The sequence below is a fragment of the Plutella xylostella genome, chromosome 15, assembly GCF_932276165.1.
Source record: "Plutella xylostella chromosome 15, ilPluXylo3.1, whole genome shotgun sequence".
In the NCBI taxonomy this organism is placed as follows: Eukaryota; Metazoa; Arthropoda; class Insecta; order Lepidoptera; family Plutellidae; genus Plutella; species Plutella xylostella.
Window position 1 is genome coordinate 755,748 of NC_063995.1, and position 18,945 is coordinate 774,692.

General features: G+C 39.9%; 3 protein-coding genes across 3 annotated transcripts in view; 2 read left to right on the forward strand and 1 right to left on the reverse strand.

Moving 5' to 3' along the window:
* Positions 1-5,612, forward strand: part of LOC105383681 (nuclear pore complex protein Nup205) — a 35,742-nt gene extending 30,130 nt beyond the window's left edge. The window contains exon 36 of the mRNA XM_048626072.1: positions 5,311-5,612. Coding sequence (XP_048482029.1) covers positions 5,311-5,391 — 81 coding nt within the window. The 3' untranslated portion in view covers positions 5,392-5,612. The remainder of the gene's footprint in view (positions 1-5,310) is intronic.
* A 107-nt stretch (positions 5,613-5,719) lies between these two features.
* On the reverse strand, positions 5,720-8,999 carry LOC105391860 (cap-specific mRNA (nucleoside-2'-O-)-methyltransferase 2). The gene is made up of 4 exons (XM_011563421.3): positions 8,380-8,999; positions 7,981-8,166; positions 7,584-7,704; positions 5,720-7,077 (listed from the first exon to the last, which is right to left on the reverse strand). The coding sequence occupies exons 1-4, from the start codon at positions 8,878-8,880 to the stop codon at positions 5,768-5,770; spliced, it is 2,118 nt and encodes a 705-aa protein (XP_011561723.3). The 5' UTR covers positions 8,881-8,999; the 3' UTR covers positions 5,720-5,767.
* A 780-nt stretch (positions 9,000-9,779) lies between these two features.
* On the forward strand, positions 9,780-11,213 carry LOC105391861 (RNA-binding protein 45). Its single transcript, XM_011563423.3, has one exon. The coding sequence runs from the start codon at positions 9,780-9,782 to the stop codon at positions 11,211-11,213; it is 1,434 nt and encodes a 477-aa protein (XP_011561725.3).
* The last annotated feature ends 7,732 nt before the right edge of the window (positions 11,214-18,945 follow it).

An 18,945-nucleotide genomic window follows, 5' to 3' on the forward strand; every position in this document is an offset into this window, starting at 1 on the left:
AGGTACAAGGCCTGTGATTAGATATAAAATAATGTTATGTTAGGAACACTTATTAATTAAACTACAGTAATGAACTATAATCATTATTTAAATTAACAATTAGTTAACATCAAGAATCAATAGGATTAAATAATCGTGTGACACTACTAGACTGATTATTACAATTCATTCTTATTTCACGTCTGTAAAACTTCCTAAAAGTATTGGCTGACCTCCAGTTACCGCGAGCCAGAATATCATCAATATGTTGATTTTCAAACCAACTCTTAGAAGCTACTGCAGATCTAACACTTCCTGGGCTAGCTTCAATATCGGCTTCCTTAAATATAGTTTTAACCCATCCTGCGATCACTGTACGTGAAGCTGGTTTTGTCACCCCCCTTACAGTAATGAAAAGATTATCAGTTCCTGATACTTCACGTCGCTCCTGCAATAACGTGATAGTCCTATCTATCCAAAAGGGGGGATTCAGATTTAAATTATTTTCGTTGACTAGTAACTTCCAGCCGGACTGACTATAGTTACTGTTGTCGGTCTTTGAACCAAATTGTGGCCAAAATATTACAAATTGATCCGATTTTACATAATGATCCAAATCAACTGCAAGTAACGTTAAATCATGAATACGCCTACCGGAGCATAGCAAAAGGAGTATAGCCGTATGACGGGATACTTGAAAAGTATTATTTTGGTCAATTGCGTAGTTAGATATAAAGGAAATTAATTTGCTTACGTCCCAAATTGGTGATTTATTATTTACCTTCGGATTTTTTAGAGCAATTGATTTTAGCACGTGTTTTACTAACACATGCGAACTTAAAACACTCGATATTTCGGTATTGCAAAGGGTGGAAACCACGGATTTATGCAAAAGAATTGTATTGTAAGACAGTATATTAACTAAATATAAATCGGATAAGAACTGTGCCAATTCTGAACCTGTAGGGTTTTTTGCATCCAACTGTTTTCTACTACACCAAGTTACCCACCTCTTCCAAGCGATTTGGTAAGTTTTTAAAGTTGACTGCCGCCATGAGTCCTTCAAAAGTGATATTTGATCAGTGTTCCATGACTCTATCACCTGGGACCACCCCCACATCTCCACACCTCTAGAACAATCTCGTCTACTTGCGGGGGAGCGAGGCCTGTCGAGGTGTCTACTAGGTGTTTCTGTAGGTTCTTCAGAGTCATTGGGGCAGATAGGGCTCTGGCTCTTAGATCTGCTCGCCAGAACACTTTCTCCCACCGGGGTGCAACTATTAAGTATACTCCTGTTGAGTGATTCAGGTGCATCAGTACTTTTGGGATCAAGAACGGTGGTGGGAAAATCCACGCAAGCTGGTAATGCCAGGTCACGCTGAACGCATCGTGAAGAAGGGCTTGGTGATCTGTAAGATCTCGAGTTGCATAATTGCAGACTACGTGCGCGGTGGCTGAGGCGAACAGGTCGATCACTGGAGTTCCCCATTTTGAAAATATGGTCTGCATACACGCTGGCAAAAGATGCCACTCCGGGGGTAGTTTGTGTCGCGACAGACTGTCGGCATTACTGTTGTATCTGCCTGGTAGATAGTGTATGCTGAACACTATCTGGTAATGGTCTAGCAAGCTCAGGATTTGATAAGTCAATTCCATTAGAGGTGGTGATTTGGTGCCTCCCTCTTTCTTTAAATGAGCGACTGCGGTTTTGTTGTCGCATTGAATTAATAACGACCTGCCGGAAATTGTGTGGGCTTGACTCTGAAGGGCATACAGAATTGCAAGCATCTCTTTTTGGTTGCAGTGCAACTTTTGGTCCTGAAGAGACCAAGTTCCCGATAGGGCTAGGTGGTTTAGTTGGGCGCCCCAGGCCTCGTCCGAGGCATCCGTGGTCAGGAAGTTTACCGGAGGTGGTTGATGCAATAGAGACGACATTTGGCAATTCTGTATCCACCACTTTAGTTCTGCGATGACATCTACAGTTAGTGTGTAAGTTTTTGTCGAGTTGGGCGGTATGGTATTTAGGAACATTATTAAGTGTCGATGATTTAGACGACCCCGTGGTACGACAAAACTGGCGAAGTTCAGTAACCCCACTATTTTCTGGACGTCTTTTATGTTTACTGTGTCTTGATCGAGAACACGACTGATCTTTTGTCTCATGGAAACAATCTTTTCCTGTGGCAACGATTTGTGATTTTCCCAAGGTGCCCATAGAATACCTAGGTATATTATACTCTTTTGAGGCTGGAGAACTGACTTCTCGAAATTTATTACCCATCCTAACGTCTGTAATGTATGTACTGTTAGTCGAACATGTTCCTGAAGTATATCTATCTCCTGATGTACGATCAAATAGTCGTCCAGGAATACTAATATCCTGACGTTCCACTTGTCTCGCAACATTTGGGCGACCCAGTTTGATAGGATTGAAAAAGTTTTGGGAGCCGTGCTCAGACCGAACGGTAAGGAGGTCATCTCTAACAGTTCTTGATTGTATATTAGGCGAAGAAAGCGCCTCTGTGACTTCGTGACTTTCAGATGGAAGTATGCTTAGGAAAGGTCGATCTTGCAAAGCCAGTCTTGGGGTTGTAGAAAGTCTGGGACGCGATACATGTTTATCAAATGAAAGGGTTCTGTCATGACGTAGTAATTCAGAGCTTTGAGATTGAAAATGGGGCGGGCTGATCCGTCCGCCTTCGGTACCAGAAACATGGGGGATATGAAACTTGGGGACGGTTGAGCTATTTTTAAAATGCCCTGCGATTTCATTTTTTCCACGACTGCAGACATTTCGTTCGAGACAGGTGTGTGAAATGGACCTTTGTTTACATTTGGAAAAATTAACGGAGGCTTTTGCCAAAACGGTATGCGATACCCCTGGATCAATTTCAAAATAATCGTTGGTGCTCCCATTAGTTGCCACTGATTTTGGTATTGTGCTAACTGACCTGCTTGGAATGGAGCTGAGTCATTGTTTATACCCCCTATGTCTTGTCTTGTTTCCCCTTTGGGTACTCTGTCTTCCCCTAGAACTCCCACTATCGGGCCGCGAGCCTCGATTTTGAAAGGGCGCTCTTGAATATGAGCTATTATCGACCCTTAGTTGTTGAGTTCTTTGCGTGGGGGCACTAGATTTGTATCCACCCCGCGAGGGTGGGTTGTAAGATGGCCCAGACACATAATGTGGCTCTTGAAAGCCATGAGCTCCACGCGATGGAACTGCTTGTCTCCGGGTCGCCTGCCCCCGCGAGGGGCGGCTGTTACCCTGACTTGATTTTTGGGCTTGTTGTTCTGACCTCGGTGGCCAGAATGCCTTGCGGACCCCACCAGCCTTTTCTAACGCAGCGGTGAAAGATTCAGACTCAAACAAGTATGTGGAAGACGGTGGTATCCTAGAAAGGGTGGCTTTGACTAACGGGTCCCGAACCTGAGTGGTAATAGCGTCTCGACGCATCTCTATGCTTTCTGCCCGGTGACCGCAGACTAATTGTAATAAGTCTGATGTAATTTTATGGAAACTGCCACTTTGGAACAACTCATCAATCTTATTATTTAGAGTATCAAACGTTATACCATCATTATCTTTTGCCCAGGTTAAAATATTACGTAAGTTTTCTTGTAATGCCTCTTTTTGCTTTAGTACGCAGTAAGTGATGGCAGCATAGGCCTTCTCTGTATTTGCTTGATTACGCAAGGTATCATACATTTTCACCTCCTCGTTTGTTTCGAGGTCTATGAAGCCTGGAGTATGATTATAAGTCTTCTGCGTGTCGGCGTACCTAACCTCTGACCAAGCAGTGCTACCAAGGCGCTGGACATCAGAAAGCATCTTTAGAAAAACGTCAGGTGTTTTTGGAATGGAAGGTTCTTTTAATTTAGTTTCCAGACTAAAAGTGAAATCTTTCGTCAGTTTAGGACTTTCCTCTCGTTGGTCGAGGTCTTGTGAACCTGCAACGCTATCATAAAGATGCCCGCTAACTCCAGAGCATACTGATGTTGCGTCATTGTCCTGCATGCCGTCACACGGCAAGTCGGTATTGCCAGAAGGAGTAATATATTTGCGAAGCTCACCCAGTTCCTTGAACAGCTGATCCATCCTTTGATCAGTACGACTCTCGTGCTTACTCTTCTTACGGCGGTGCCGGCGGGAGCGCTTGCTGCGTTTCGCAGACGAGCACGTGTCGCTGGAGCTGGACGAGCAGCTGCTGGAGCTGCTGCTGCTGCTGACGCGGCGACGGCGGCGGCGGCGGCGCGGGGGGGTGCCTCCGTCCCGGTCTGGCACAGGGACCGACCCATGACTCGGGCCCGGCACAGGCTCCATATTAGGTACTACTGCAATAATAACACCGGTACACAACTAATCTTAACTAAACTTTTACCTCAAACATGAGGGTAGGATGATTTTAACGAAAAACAAAATTAAAATATCTTTTAACTGGTCTAATATACACTAATAACAAGATCCGAACGGGAAACCGTTAAATTAAATGATCTTGTGCCGTATAGATCATGTAAATTTAAAAGCCAGTTGTTTAAAAAATATTAAAAGGTTACTTACATGTAGGTGCTACACTTACACTTTTAAATTTTGTTCGAACTTTTTCAACACTGAATTTAAAATATATTTTTTAAATTTAATATTTAAACGGTCGCAGAGACAGTCTGCTGCGCACGATGTTGCCTCGACGGAGTTTAAAACGCCAATGAGGGAAGGGCGCGGTGAGCAACTTACGAAGTAAAGTTGCACCGCACGACCGCCAGGTGGCGCCACTGAGCACCGGAATTGACACACAAAGAGGAAGGTTACTGGATAGTCTTCGACGGAAACGGAAATGCTCTCTCATTAATATAGCTTCCAGTGACGGTCAAGTAATTTAATAAACGATTTCATTTCATTTCACTTGCCGACCTTGTGAGCCGTGGTGCTAGTTCATTGATATTAGTTAATCATGGTCTAATTATTAAACTATGTTATAGTTAATCATTTATCAAAGTGACATACTATTACTTTTCACCAATAAATGAAATGAAATATTTTATTCCGGTTAGATGGGGTGACGACTTGTGAAATGTGGCTGGTTATGGTTGGATGCGGAAAGCTAAAGATCGCATCTAGTGGCGTGCTTTGGGAGAGGCCTACGTCCAGCAGTGGACTGCTATAGGCTGATGAAGAGTTAATCATGGTCTAATTATTAAACTATGTTATAGTTAATCATTTATCAAAGTGAGATACTTTACTTTTCACCAATAAATCAAATGAAATATTCTATTCATCCCCACAGCTATCGTTTTCTATCAAATGCCTACTTATACATATATTTTTTTCAGGACCAACCTCCATCACAGAGATGTTTCCTAGAAGTGCTGCTGAAAGATATAAAGAGCATGATACAGTATTCTCCATTGTAAACAATTACGTTAACGGTTACTTGTTATGGAATTCGGAATATCGCTACTAAATATAACGTTAGGTGAATTTTGTAAAAGTTGATAAGTACTTTTATAATGATGTAAAAATAAATTATGTACAAAGTTATGTGATATATGATGATACTCCGGGTTTCATTGTTGCATTTATATTTTTCCTAATGACTTTAATTTAATTTTACTAATAAATCGATTTTGTCATATATTGCACTTTGATTTCCTGTAAAGATTTTTATTTATTTACTAAGAGTACTGATTACAGGATAACTTATTAGTTATAATAGATGAGGGTATCAATGATATACAGTAATAATGGATTCCATAAATATTTTCATTTTATTAAAATTATCACTTATATTTAGTTTATTCGTTGCTCGATAGCGCACAGATATTTCACACATTTGTTTCTATAGAATGTGTTGTTGTAGAACACAATATTGTTAAAGAATTGTTCGGAGTTGGTTATCTGTACCGGCAGCGCGCTCAACACGTCCTTGGCGTCAGACCTCACGGAATCACATTCGTTCTTTATCTTATTTAAATACACAGAACATGCATTTTTGTTCACTAAATTATGGAGTACTATTCCATTGTCCGAAGTGAGGCCTAGCTTCTCAAAGCATTTCTTACACAAAATAAACAACACACTTATATTAAAATGAGTCAATGTGTTAAAATTTCTCAAAAACAAGGAATCTCCAGCAGACAGTTGTTCTAGGTTCTCAAGAAGCGTGGCGAAACACTTTTTTTCATACGTCGCATAGTCTTCATCAAGATTAAGCACTGGGAACGAGAGAACCCTCCAGTCCTCAGTATCGCACTGCAAATATGCCAAGTCTGTGCAAGTATCCATTCTGCTGTCGTGGCTCACTACTGTATCTTTGAACTCCGGCTCGCCCATAATCTGGAGATACAGCTTGTAAATCGGCACAAATATAAACTTGGAGCTGTTCACCGCTTGCAGCGGCTTCCCGTAGGTGAACGCGAGCGGTAGATCCGCGCCACCCTCATACATCTCCACCCACCGCACCGGCTCGTTAATAAAGATCTCTGGCTTGAGAAATATGTCTGTATGTAGGAACGATCCCAAGTTTTTACACTTCTCCTTCAACGTCATTCCAGTGTACGACTGTCGCTCGGAGTAGGAGCCCCGGTGGTAGCGCGGGTTGGTGTTCAACTTGTGGTCCTCCTGATGCAGTGCGCCCCGCATGATCTCCTGGTCACACGGCAGGGGCCTCAGCTCGTACTGCGCTAGGAACGCAGTCGCCACCCAGCTCTTTATCTTCTTGACGTCCACCTGGAACGCTATGCTGTTCCGCGTGAGGTACGCCTGCAGGTTGTTGTTGATGACCTGGCACTGGATGGAGCAGAAGTAGTACGCACACTCCTCTATCTGCTTCAGGAAGTCTTGCGGTATGTGTTGCAATGAAAACAATGACTTTTCACAATACAGGTCACTGCCATAGCCGGACCGCAGCACTGGCAGGTAGGGTTGCAGGTTTCCGCTGCCCCGGTACTTGAGGCAGACGGCGTAGACCTCCGAGTTGCCCTGCCGTGACGTCACCGGCTTGTAGATGTTCACTTCCTCGAACAGGTGGTTGATCAAGTACATCAGGCTCACCGTGGAGTGCTCGAACAACGTGAACAGCTTGAATATTAGGGTTCCACCTGGAAAAAAATATATTTTGAGTAATTAATTTATGTCATAAAATCAGAAAGGGATAGTTATTTGAGTTGTAAATTAAATTTTATGCAATTTATTTAGGGTGATTTGCACCAAACATTTAAACAAAATTAAATTTATTGCTCTTTTGCTTTGACAGTATACTGATTGAGCAGGACAGCAATAGATTTAATAAAGTTAAAATGTTTGGTGCAAGTCACCTTTATAGCTGAATAATGCATAATTTTTAATACTTACATTTTATAAGGGAAATGTATCAATTTCAATATTATATCCTAACTAATATTATAAATGTGAAAGTAACTGTGTCTGTCTGTCTGTCTGTTACTCTTTCACGCCAAAACTACTGAACCGATTTGAATGAAATTTGGTATATGGTCTAGGCCGTGACAAAGAACATAGGCTACTTTTTATGCCGGAATTCCCACAAGAAAAATTTTAAGGCCAAGCAAAGCTTGCGGGAACAGCTAGTAAGTAATAACATGTTTACCTTCACTGAGTGCCTGCAGGGCTGTGACTATCTCGCAGTAGTGCAGTGGAGAAGTCACCTCCTCCTGTGCATCCGGCTTCTGCAGACAGTCTATGGAGCCATCTGCAGTCACCAGCAACACCTGGAAGAAGAAAAAAGAAAGTGAAAACAATTAAAATTACATTCTATAAATAAATCTGAATCAGATAGGAGGTAATTTTTCATAGTATCTATCATGATTAGGTTAAAATTTTATTTTAGCTAGGTAGGTGCAGACTGTAAACCAGCATTGTTTCACAACATGTCTGAGACTGCTCCTTTTTCCACATAAAACCATTGAATACATTTGTTTATTTTTTGGTTAATTTACCACCTATTTGTATATTTCTATGTATATTTTGTGACAGAATATACTAACTTCACCAAGTTCCTTAGCTCTCCTGATGATGGACTGTGAGTTTTCCCAGTCCATGAGGTTGCCGGTGTTGTCGCGGCCGAACTCCCAGTGATCCAGCGTGTGGAACATGAAGCGATCATCACTGATCATGTTGGATGGAGAGTTGCCCTCGTAGTACGGATTCAGAGTGCTTGCGATCCATTGCCACTGAAATAATATAAATATTTGTTTACTTCTTTAGAGGATTAAGATACACCAAGATCATGAAAGAAAATATGTAGTAGTCTATACTTTATACATATTATGTAGTAGTGTAGTTACATAGAAGATATCTTTGGAATGGTACAGTAGCACATATTTACACAGCTGTAAGCCAACAAGGCAAATGTGTACATTTATAATAAATTTTGAGTAGCTTACCTCAATATTTGGATAGTGACTCTTCAAGTAATGATTCAAGGATGCGATGAAGGCGCCAGGCGCCTCACACAAGTGCAATGACACCATTTTTCTGCTCGACTTGGCTTTTTCAGCTATGATGTTGTATGTGTAGGCACACTCATAGAACTTGGTCCAGGCTTGCGTGAGGAACTCGGGGTTGATCTGCGAGCGGATCCGCCAGCTCACGTCGCCGGCGGGGTTGCGGCGCCGCGTGTGCGCGCTCCACTCCTCGATGTTGAAGTCATTCAGCTGGCTCTTGTGGAAGTTCAGACGCGACTTGAGCGTGCTCAGCTCCTTCACGGTCCACGGCGGCTCGGCGAACCACGCGCCGGCGTCGGGCAGCCTCCACTCGCTGCTGAAGCGGAATTTGAACTTCTTGTTGAACAAGTTGTCGAGTTCATCGGCATCGCTCTCGAGTGGCCGGTTGTATCTGGCGTTCTTGGAGCGAGATTGTAAAAAACTTTCCCTGTCGTATTGCATTTTTATTGCCTGTTTTCGCTACACCTCCAACCTGCGTTGGTAAATAATAAATAGTTCACAATTTTGTTGGGACGCAATATGAGATTGTTTTGTTATTGATTCACGTTAGTTCTTCTAAGTAGTCTGTGTATTGATTTGATTGATTGATGTTTGATTTGACGCATCGTATCGTATTTCATACGGCGTCAAATATAATCTGTGATAGGTTTGACAATCCGACTGCAGGATAACAGTGACTGTCACTTCATCGCACCAGCCAGTAGATTATGCAGTGTGCGGGTACAGTACAGCGCAGTACTTGAAGACTGACTAGCCAGGTAAGCGTCTCGTCGTTATTCGAGGTGGCCCTTCTTGTTAGAGAAGTACCTACTCATGTTCCTTGAGGAGATCCATGATAAAACTAGGAAGGGTAGTTTATTTGCTCAGTGAGGAAGGGAATAAATCGTCTGACCGTCTGACTGGATCTTTTGGCACGAAGACAAGATGCATATGCTATGCAAATGCTATGCATTATTACACAGACTCTTTCTTATAGTGAAATGACAATGACAAGCAAACTGCTGTCAATGTCAACTGTCACAGTTGATTTATCTCTTCGTTGGCTTTTGTCAATATTTGTCATATTTTGTCATCAATTTCATTTTAAATTAATATTTTTTCACATAAGTTCACGTTTAATTTCAGCCATATCAAGACTTATTAAATATCTTACTTACAGAAATATATTTCCAGTTATTTGGGGTTTTTGGGCCTCATGATAGCGATGCATGAATAGGTCAGGCTCCAGCTGCCTTGATAATGGTTTCGTCATAATTTTTTTGTAAGTAATTCGACTGAAAGTAACTCACGACTTCATCCGACGACATTGAGCTTTACTATTCAACAAAACTGACTTCAAAATGAACGACAGAAGACAAAAAGACCGACCAGATGACCGCAAGGAAGATGTGCCTCCGTTCTCGAGGGTGTTTGTGGTGTGCCCCAAGACGTCCACCAAGCTGACGGAGGCGGAGCTGCGGCCCGCCTTCGAGCAGTGCGGCACCATCGAGTCCCTCTATATGCCTGTCAACAAAGGCACCGGAGAACTCAAAGGGATCGCATACATTAAGTATACTAAGACATCCTCAGCTGCAAGAGCCATACAAAAATATAACTTAAAATGCTTAGACAACTGCAACAGACCTATCAAGGTTATGGTAGCCAATCAGAGAAATGAGGCTGAAAGTAAATTTGATGGGAACCGACTGTTTATTGTTGTACCAAAAAATGAGACTGAAGATGATATTAGAACTCATTTTTCACAGTTTGGCGGTGTTCACCAAGTGTATTTCCAGAAGAAATCCAGTTTTGCCTATGTTATTTATTACTCATTTTTGGAAGCAGCTATTGCCCTTGAAGAATGTGACAGAAAATATAAAGCCGTCTTTGCTGTGCCTAAAGATGAGTTGAAAAGAAGCCGTGACAATTTTGAATATAACAGCATCAGTCCCCACTTGAGTCAGGGTAGCTTGTTTAACAATGAGAACAGATACCACAATGAAAGCCGCCACATGATGGCTTCACCAAACCACCCGCCTGAGGGTTACAAGAGAGTTGGTGTCACGGTCACTCCACAGCTCCCAGAGAGATTCATTGGGAGTTTGTTTAACATAATCCCTGGTATGGAGAAGCTTGAATATTCAACAGACAATTACAATGACACAAGCAAAGCTATCATAACATATTCTGAGCATAAATATGCTGTATGTGCAGTGGATAGGTTGAACAACTTTGAGTTTCCTTCAGGGGAAATTATTAGTGTCAAACCAGATACTGATTTAATTTCGAGAGCTGCAACAGACCTCACACAGATGGTGCAGTCATTAAAGAATGCCATGGACACCGGCAGCTCCCCCAGTGACCTGGTACACCTGGCTGATGCTATAGCCCAAGCGTCTTCTCTCATCAAGGTAGCCACAACCAGTATAGCTGAGCCTTCCACTCAAGATCAAGGGTTTTGCAATGTGAAGTTACCTCCAATCCAGAGTCTAGCGGACAGTAATGCTGTAGTGGCTAAGAGATGCTTTGTAGTATTCAAGCCACAGCCTCCTCCTATACCTGTTTTGAGAGATGTTTTCTGCAGGTTTGGCAGCTTCATTGACATTATAGTGTATCCTGGAAAAACATATGGGTTTGTTAAGTATGCCTCAGCCAGATCTGCAGATGAGGCTATAAAGGTGCTGCACGGAGCTAGCATTCTTGGGGTCAGACTTAAAGTGTTAGAAGCTGATGAGAAGCAGAGCAAAGAAGATAGCAATGGTGACCGAAAGAGACAGAGAATGGATCATGATTGAGCAGACTATATAACAATTTAACATGACTGACTCATAAAAGAACAGGTCCTAGGAGTGGTTGCTTCTTTCAGTGTTAAATCTGGTTACTTAAAGAGACTGTAATATATCTAAGTACTTCTTATGTTGAAAGCAAAATTTTATGACTAATAAGAGAGTACATAGACTTTCAGACCCTTACTCCATTTTGTTGCTTTCATTATACTTTTATAACTTTTACAATGACTTGAATTTGCAGTTTACTTTGACCATGAAGCATGTTTTAATTATGAAGTTCGTAGTTAAGTTAAATTACTCTGATGATGATAAAAATAAAAGTATGAAATAAACATCTTTGTATTCATTCCTTATTGATACTTAAATACATCCTAATCCTAACAGGTCTGTCTGTTTGGACTTCAGTAATAAAAATAATCAAATATTAGTCAATATACTATAGAGTATAGACTAACGTGCCTAGAGATAGAGGAATTTAGCCTCCTACTCAATACCTACAGTTGAAACCACAAGTATGACCAACTGGTGACAAAGCTTTGTATTCTAAGTAGGTACAAGACTATCAATGACAATGTAGGCGATTCACACATTTACCGAGCACCGCCGCGGAGGGCGGGTTATTATTGTATGATTTTTTTTTACAGTTTAGGTATATAGAAAAAACGCTTACCCGCACACACACTGTCGCCCAGTCTCACCGCGCGGAAATTTACAATGTTAAAATCCACAATCCGCGCGGTGAGGCAGTGCGTGTGTGAATCACATTATAGGGTAGGGTAGGTAGGTACCTACTTGTAATCGTAATGAAATGGCTTCAAGTTACTTGTAATGGTTTGACAATGAAATGGCTATCTGCCATTTCAAGTACTTACCTAAGCACTTATAATGATGTCATTGTATGTATCCTACCTGCCCCGTATACATGCTTGGTGATCCTGGGTCTAAACCCAACCAGGACCAGGTCAGGTGGTGGGGAAACAGATGACGTTGTCGCTGATATAACTTTGCACCCCCACAGGTGAATGCGCCTTGTAGGGGAGACCGGAGACAAAAGTAACAGTTTGTGGCTTCTGTCTGATTTCTCGTTATTAATAATAACATTTACGATAAAATAAATATAGATGTAGTGTATGGGTGTGTGCGTGTCTCGGGCACACGCTCAGGTGTGTGGTAAGCTGGTGGGGCAGCGGGGGCTCCCTGCCCTGCTTGCCTCCACCAGCGACAGACGTATTGCGTGTGTGCGGAGCCGATACCTAACTGTTGCGGTGCTGTATCTCGTGTGTCCTTAACGAAGGACACTACAATAGTCACATAAAACTTTCGTATATAGTCTACAAATATCCATTATTACTTTACTTAATGCATCTCGAATTTTAGCAATTGTAAAGCCTAAAAAAAGGGAAATCGTTACTTTCGACCCAATAGTCAGGACGAAAGTAACAAGGCATGGGTCGAAAGTAACAACCCATAAATTCTGCCCAATGTTATAAATAAGATTCAAAAGAAAGAACAAAAAAATCAATCAAATTATTTAGTTAAGAAAACTTCTTAAAAAACTATCAAAACTAAAAAAATCTTATGACTTATTGACAAAACTAAAAAAAACTTTTTAATATAAACTGAAAATGAGATTCATCATTTAAAGTAACTAACTGATAAGAAGTTGTTTTATTTGTGCCATAATATACAATATTATGACACAAATATCTAATCAAAACAACAAAAAATAAAAATTTACAATGTGACATGGGAAACTTACGAAAGTAACACGTTACTTTTGTCCTGCCGCGAGCTGTTACTTTTGTACCCATCCCATTTTTTAAAATATAAGGCGACATAACTTTAAAACAGCACGTGTTATTCGAAAACAATTTATGACATGCTACAGGCAATCTTATAATGAATCAATGAAAAAATTGACATATGGTTCTTGGCATCTTAATTCTACGTAAACACTAAATGAATAAACACCAAAAAACTTATTTTTGGTGTGTAAAATCACGAAATGCTCTCTAAAACAACCATGCACCGTGGCACGGGCGCGGAAAATGATATCATGCGTGGGGGGCATCGCATACTGACTACCAGCGGTCGCTTGGGACGTTAAGGCTATTGGGGAAGCCCACAGAGTCTTTGTTACTTTCTACCCGCTGTTACTTTTGTCCCCGGTCTCCCCTACCTACTTGTAATCGTAATGAAATGGCTTCAAGCTACTTGTAATGGTTTGATAATGAAATCGCTATCTGCCATTTCAAGTAAGTACTTACCTAAGCACTTACAATGATGTCATTGTATGTATCCTACCTGCCCCGTATACATGCTTGGTGATCCTGGGTCTAAACCCAACCAGGATCAGATCAGGTCGTGGGGAAACAGATGACGTTGTCGCTGATATAACTTTGCACCCCCACAGGTGAATGCGCCTTGTAGGGGAGACCGGAGACAAGAGTAACAGTTTGTGGCTTCTGTCTGATTTCTCGTTATTAATAACATTTACGATAAAATAAATATAGATGTAGTGTATGGGTGTGTGCGTATATCTATGACATGCACGCATACACCTATGCACTCTGTCGTCTCGGGCACACGCTCAGGTGAGTGGTAAGCTGGTGGGGCAGCGGGGGCTCTCTGCCCTTGCTTGCCTCCACCAGCGACAGACGTATTGCGTGTGTGCGGAGCCGATACCTAACTGTTGCGGTGCTGTATCTCGTGTGTCCTTAACGAAGGACACTACAATAGTCACATCAAACTTTCGTATATAGTCTACAAATATCCATTATTACTTTACTTAATGCATCTCAAATTTTAGCAATTGTAAAGCCTAAAAAAAGGGAAATCGTTACTTTCGACCCAATAGTTAGGACGAAAGTAACAAGGCATGGGTCGAAAGTAACAACTCATAAATTCTGACCAATGTTATAAATACGATTAAAAAGAAAAAACAAAAAATCAATCAAATTATTTAGTTAAGAAAAATTTTTAAAAAACTATCGAAACTAAAAAAATCTTATGACTAAACTAAAAAAAACTTCTTAATATAAACTGTAAATGATATCCATCATTTAAATTGACTAACTGATAAGAAGTTGTTTTATCATTATATTTATCTAACAATCAAAACAAAAAAAAAACACGCACTCACGCCTTGTACTAATGTACTCCCTTGCGGGGTAGGCAGAGGTGCATTGCTGCACCCACTTTTCGCCAGAGTGTTCTGTTAGTCCCAATGTAATAGGGGGCGAGCCTATTGCCATTTTACGGGCACATCCAAGACCCGAGAACAAATATCTGTGTTTAAACAAATATCTGCCCCAGCCGGGAATCGAACCCGGGACCTTCGGCTCAGTAGTCAGGGTCACTAACCACTACGCCATTCGGTCGTCAAAACAACAAAAAATAAAAATTTCTAATGTGACATGGCAACTTACGTAAGTATCGTACTTAACTTACTTTTGTCCTGCCGCGAGCTATTACTTTTGTACCCATCCCCATTTTTGAAATATCAGGCGACATAACTTTAAAAGCACGTGTTATTCGAAAACAATTTATGACATGCTTAGACTATCTTATAATGAATCAATGAACAAATAGTCATATGGTTCTTGGCATCTTAATTCTACGTAAACACTAAATGAATAAACACCAAAAAACTTACTTTTGGTGTGTAAAATCATGAAATGCTCACTAAAACAACTTTGCACCAAATGATATCATGCGCGGGGGGCATCGCATGCTGACTACCAGCGGTCGCTTGGGACGTTAAGGTTATTGGGGAAGTCCACAGAGTCTTTGTTACTTTCTACCCGCTGTTACTTTTGTCCCCGGTCTCCCCTAGCTTCTTTAGTTTAGTCTAGCTACTGCTTATTTCAATAGTTTAACCAAAATAACACTTTATAGTATTGTTATACAGGGTGTTGCAAAACGGGTATACTAAGTCAAAACCTACAATGCTGAAACCTGCGAATTTTGAAATTCTGATATCAGTTTCGGGCTTAGATACCTATACCATGCTTCTCATGTAGGTTTCGGCTTAGTATACCCTTTTTCAGTGGCGGATTTACAAATTTGCCGCCCGTAGGCCATCAAATTTTTGCCGCCCCTGAAGATCCTGTGTTACGAGTTTTTTATTTTATTTTTTCCGAAACGCTATTGAAATATTTTTAAATTCATGATCACATTTATGTACCTAAGTATACAGGGTGTCCCAAAAGTCAACGTCATACCTTAAAGGGCTGATAAGCTAGCTCATGATTGCAATATTGCTCAGAATATTGTAATATCACCTTAATAAAAATTCGATCGTTTTCGTGATATTGACACTTTTATAAATTTGCTGAAAATCTACACCTCGAATCAGTTTATTGTTTTTTTTTATCTTGCATATTGATCACAGTCCAAAAAAATACGAGTCGAGTTTTCATATCACGGTTATCATATTTTTTATAAGTAACTTTGACTTTAGTTACATAATTACTGTAAAAAAAAAATCACACTGTCCTGGCACCTTATTACAAAATATGCTCATTTAATGTAGTTTTTAAAATGGTATTAGCCGTTGCTAACTAGGTATGTTTTAATTAGAAAAAGTTATTGTCATTTTAGTACAAAAGGAGCTTGATGTAAAATTGTCCAAATAAAATTTAGTTAAAGTAAATAAGTTGTGGACCCGGGCAAATAGATGACGCTGTGACTTAGAAAACCGTGCTTTTTTTTAAACATACATCATTACCCATGATTTTTTTGGACTGTAATCAATAGGAGGACTATACACCCTGTATAGTCCTCCTATTCAAGATAAGCTCCCTCAAAAAACCAACTTAATACGATATACGTTATGGTCACTTCTGCAACTTTAAATGTAAGTTTGTAATCACAATATTGACTATCACTCGTAAACTTGTAAAGTCTACTTATCTGAGATAGTTTTCCTTTTAATTTCGTCATTATGTACGACAGCACTTTGAAGCTTAGTATTTCGTAAACCAATCACTAAATCAAAAAATGGTTTGGCATACTTTATTTTTAAAAGACCTATTCAACGATACCCCACACAATCGAAACAGCGGCAGCGAGGAAAAAAAATCACCCCCACTTTATTTGAACGAGAGATAAGTACTTACAGTAGGTACATACCCCAAAAAAAATTTTTTTTAAATATTTTATTTTACTACTTACTTTATCGGACGGACAACAAAGTGATCCTATAAGGGTTCCTTTTTTCCTTTTGAGGTACGGAACTCTAATAACAATAAGGAATTTTGTACCGGTGGCCCGCAAAAAAGTGATAAGAGGTGTCGATTTTCAGCAAATTGATCAAAGTGTCAATATTTCGAAATCTATTGTACCTATTTTTATTAAGGTGTTATTATGATATTCTGGCCACTCCTGAGCTGGCCTATCAGCCCTTCAAGGCTTGACATTTACTTTTGGTTTATTTATATGGATTGTATATAATTATAAAAAAAATACTCTAATTTTTTTTTCTAAATTTGCCGCCCCCCTAAATCTGCCGCCCTAGGCACTGGCCTTTTTGGCCTATAGGTAAATCCGCCACTGCCCTTTTTGCAACACAGGGTGTTGCATTATTATATAAGTATACCAACAATTTAATATGGCACTCTCCCTCCTTGCAAAATTAAGTTATACCGCTTTTAACCAATTAAATGTAGGGGAACCCGGGGTAAGACGGGGTCGCGGGGTAAGACGGGACCCCCCACATATATGCAAAACTATACATCTTAGGAATCTGAGTAATGAGCCAATAGAAAGGCTTAAATGATTGACCTTTAGTGCGCCAGTGACAGCAGGTGTGAGCGCATGCGTTTTTTGTGTAAGCTCAATTGTTTGTTTTTACGTAGTGTCCATGTTATTTTTGACCAGTATAAACAACGTCACAACACAAAGTAAAACAGTGGCATTTTTGGTAATTGTGCCGTTTATTTCAGGTTTGGTACGCTTTGTTTAAATATGTGCATAATCACATAAATTGAAAATATTTTTTTTATGAATAATTTTTATAAAAAATATACCGTGGGGCAAGTCGGGGTATTTTTGGAGGGGCAAGATAGGGTACGGATCTAGCTTGGTTATGTTTTTTTTTTCTCCAACCCGATATTTGACATTGTAGAAGGGCTCTAAAAGGGCTACAAAGAAGTTGGCTTAAATACAAAGCAGATACTGTCTACGAAGAAGAATAACAACGAAGATGACTGTGTCTACCTTTACGTGAGAATATCAACAGTCCTACTTTAAATCTAAGGAAAAGTGGGTCGGATTTCAAAGGTGCAGGCGTTGGGCTCACACTGCAGGTGCTGATGTTGACGATAAAATCACAGAAGAAGTGTTGTTTGTCTGTTTTGTGCCTCACATAGTATACTTACCCCGTAAATGGGGCAAGATTTTTTATTTCCCATTTTTTACATTTCTTAAAATAAGTCAATTGTAATGATTACTTTTTTGGCAAAAGCTGTGCCAAAGTGTTCGTCATTAAGTTCCTAATGAGCCATAAATAATTGATAAGGTTGTGGTTATAAATACCTGTTGTTTTTTTTATTTTCCCTTAGCGACCCCGTCTTACCCCGGGTTCCCCTAGGTATTTTTCTTGCCACTTATGATGATTTGGGTGATGTAGTGGTTTTCTATCTCTTTTGAGTAAAACCCAGTCTACAAGATTGTTTAATCCCCATGACAAGTAGTGGTACACACGGCAACGTTAAATGGTTGGCAGGGCACACTAACGTAGGTAGTGTATGTGTGTGTCGGCGACGTCGACGTAATTATTTAGTTCTGGGCAACCCACACACGGATATTGTAAGCATGTAGTTGTGCCAGTGACAATGATTCATTGTTTTTATGATATGAAGCAAAATTTTGCAAGGCGTTGTAATAGATTGAATGGCTTAGTTGGTATGATACAAGACTTACAATAATCGGTATGGTGGTTCAAATCCCACTGAACTAACAATATTCCTTTTTTGTTTTTTTTTTATAGATTTAATTTATTTTTAATATGGTTAATAATATTATTTTGGTATATACGAATAAAAGCAACACAGAAAGTAAATTAAACAAGTTATTAAGTGTTAAAATTACCAAATTTATTATTGCCGTAACATAAACATTAAGGATGTTACGTTTTTGTTGTTTTTCATTTTAAAACATAGTTTTAGTTTATATTAATAAGGAATTTTTTTAATTAGCAGTTTTAAATCATAATAAACATCAGAAAAGGATGGACTGGCTGTTTTACTAAAGTAAATAGGCAAGTCATTAGTTATATGAATCAACATGTTAATTAGCTAGAAATAAGATAACTTATTCCAACCTCAGTAACAATAACATCATTAACACATTGGCTTACCCATAATTGTAAATAATAATAAGTGTTTAACAAAATAACTAAAATCTTATACAAATGGAAGAAATAAAAATTACTGAGCTAACCCCAATAACTATAATTTTCCCCACTTTTCGCCATAATATCTTACGTCCATCCTTGTCTGACTTAAAGGACTTTTCATCACTAAATATCAGCACATTGTTGCACCAATCAAAGTTTAAAATAGTCAGTCGCAAAACGCACTCTGTTTCGACGATGCCGATCGGTTAGAGCAATTTTCTTCGTCGGCCTCCGACACCGCAACCCAGCAGCACGCAAGTGAACCCGTACGGTTTGTAGGGATAGATTATGTGTTGTGGTCGTAGAACGGGTGCTGCAGAACGGATCAGCGCTATATGC